The sequence below is a fragment of the Rhamphochromis sp. 'chilingali' genome (assembly GCF_963969265.1).
Source record: "Rhamphochromis sp. 'chilingali' genome assembly, chromosome: 14".
Lineage (NCBI taxonomy): Eukaryota > Metazoa > Chordata > Actinopteri > Cichliformes > Cichlidae > Rhamphochromis > Rhamphochromis sp. 'chilingali'.
The window spans coordinates 28,458,742-28,460,685 of NC_137941.1; the positions used below are offsets into that span (position 1 = coordinate 28,458,742).

General features: G+C 41.1%; 1 protein-coding gene across 1 annotated transcript; it reads right to left on the bottom strand.

The window, feature by feature from the left end:
• Positions 1–487: 487 nt before the first annotated feature.
• On the bottom strand, positions 488–1,601 carry LOC308409514 (trace amine-associated receptor 13c-like; the record flags this gene model as incomplete). Its single annotated transcript, XM_080902312.1, has 2 exons — positions 488–1,304; positions 1,429–1,601. 2 exons carry the CDS (start codon positions 1,599–1,601, stop codon positions 488–490), a joined length of 990 nt encoding a protein of 329 aa, XP_080758438.1.
• Positions 1,602–1,944: the final 343 nt, after the last annotated feature.

Sequence of the window (1,944 nt, forward strand, 5' to 3'; positions counted from 1 at the left end):
GTAAAGGTACCCAGGGGGGCATTGCAATCTCTTTCTACCCCAGGTCTCAAGATACACTCCACACAGGATTCATCACACTAAAGACTGGTTTGCAGCTGCCTGGTAACAAGGCAAACTTGAAAACCTGGAATCTTCCCTCTGAGTAGCCACAGCAACATTTTGGTGATTAAAACAATCATGTCGAGGTTTTTTGTGACACTGTTTTCAACCAGTCTGACCCAGTGATAGCCAGCAACCACTCGGCAAACAGTATCAGAATGCACATTTTGTTGCTAGTGACAGGAGGTTGCCAGTGGGTTGTTAACCCTTTTCTAGGCCTCTATAATTGAAACCAGCACTATTTGACAACCAGTGTTGGGGTTATTACTCAAGAAATGTAATGTATGGCATATTACTTGTTAAATGTCTTAAAATTAATATAGTACATTATTGATAGAGAAAGTAATTTGGTATACCATTTGGTACATTAAGGAATGATTTCTTTTTTCTACAGTATGCTGACCTCACAGGAGCCAGGCTGCAGTATCTGTAGAGTCACAATTAGTTTCACTGCTTTTCTAAACCAGGGGTAGAACATAGCATAAATCAAAGGGTTTAGACAGGAGTTAAAATAGTACATATAGATCACAATCGATGCAGATGAGCTATTGAGCAACTCGTTTCCAAAAAGTGAAATAATGTAATATGAGCAGAAACATAATAGAAACACAAGAACAAGAACACCCAGAGTCCTGGCTGCTTTTAACTCTGATTTAGTTGCTGTTAGAGTCACTGAGAGCTGCAGTGTGACAGCTGTAACCTGAGAGCGCATGGCACGGGCCTGAGACACAGCCACCACAAACACTCTCATATACAGAACAATGATGACAGTAAGTGGAATAATAAAGGCTAAAACAAGGTCAACAAATCCTGCAATAAATTCAATGAAAATTATACATCTTCCATAGCAAGATTTATGCTTGCCTGGTTGACTTAGATCATCTATTAAAATCACATAGCTGTAGAAAACAGAGCAGAGCCAACACAGACAGACACAGAGTTTCACTCTTCCCTCTGTGATTCTGGTGGGGTAATGCAGAGGGTCACAAATAGCCACATAGCGGTCGACTGATATCAGCACCATGTTGCCCACTGAGGCAGAGGCAACGATGTAGGATACATAATTATACAGAGAACATGTGAGCTGACCAAGAAACCAACACGCTGTATTTCGCAGGATTTCTCCAGGCATAAACAGAAGACCAACGAGAAAGTCAGTGACAGCCAGAGAAAGGAGCAGGATGTTAGTGGGTGTGTGGAGCTGCCTAGAAAGATAGGAAAATATAATTTTAAAAAAAAGTCAACAGAAAGAAAGTATTCAAACAGATATAACAAATCAGGTATACACTTGTAAAGCCACAGCAGCAGGTAAAAAATATGAAACTCTGCCTGAAGTGGGAGACTGCAATGATGACGAGCAGGTTGAGAGTCACAGTCAGCAGAGACATTGAGGACACAACAATATAAAGGAGCAAAACTTGAGACAGAGGAGTTGTAGGTTTCTTGCAGGAGATGTTGAAGAGTTGTGGAAAGCAGAGCTCTGCTCCATCCTGAGTATCCATCTCCACAGACCTGCAGAGAGCTCCAGCTCTGGCTGAGTTATGACTACAATTAGTAATATAACTGATCCCAACACCACGTTCTCTAAACTCCTCCCCTCTTCTTTCTTTCAGTTTTTATTGGACATTGATTTCCCCCTTCCCTTCGTCTTGGCCTAAAGCTTCACTATTTTCTTCTTGTAGGCCTGCCTCTCTCTCTTTTCTAAATTCCTTTTGGATATGTTGTACTTGGGATTCTTTTACTGTATCCTAATCTCTCTCTCTCTGTTCATTCTAGGTCAGAAATGGAAGTCTCAATTATTGAATTCACTCAACTTGTCAATCAGTAGGCCCACAAAACCCCTAT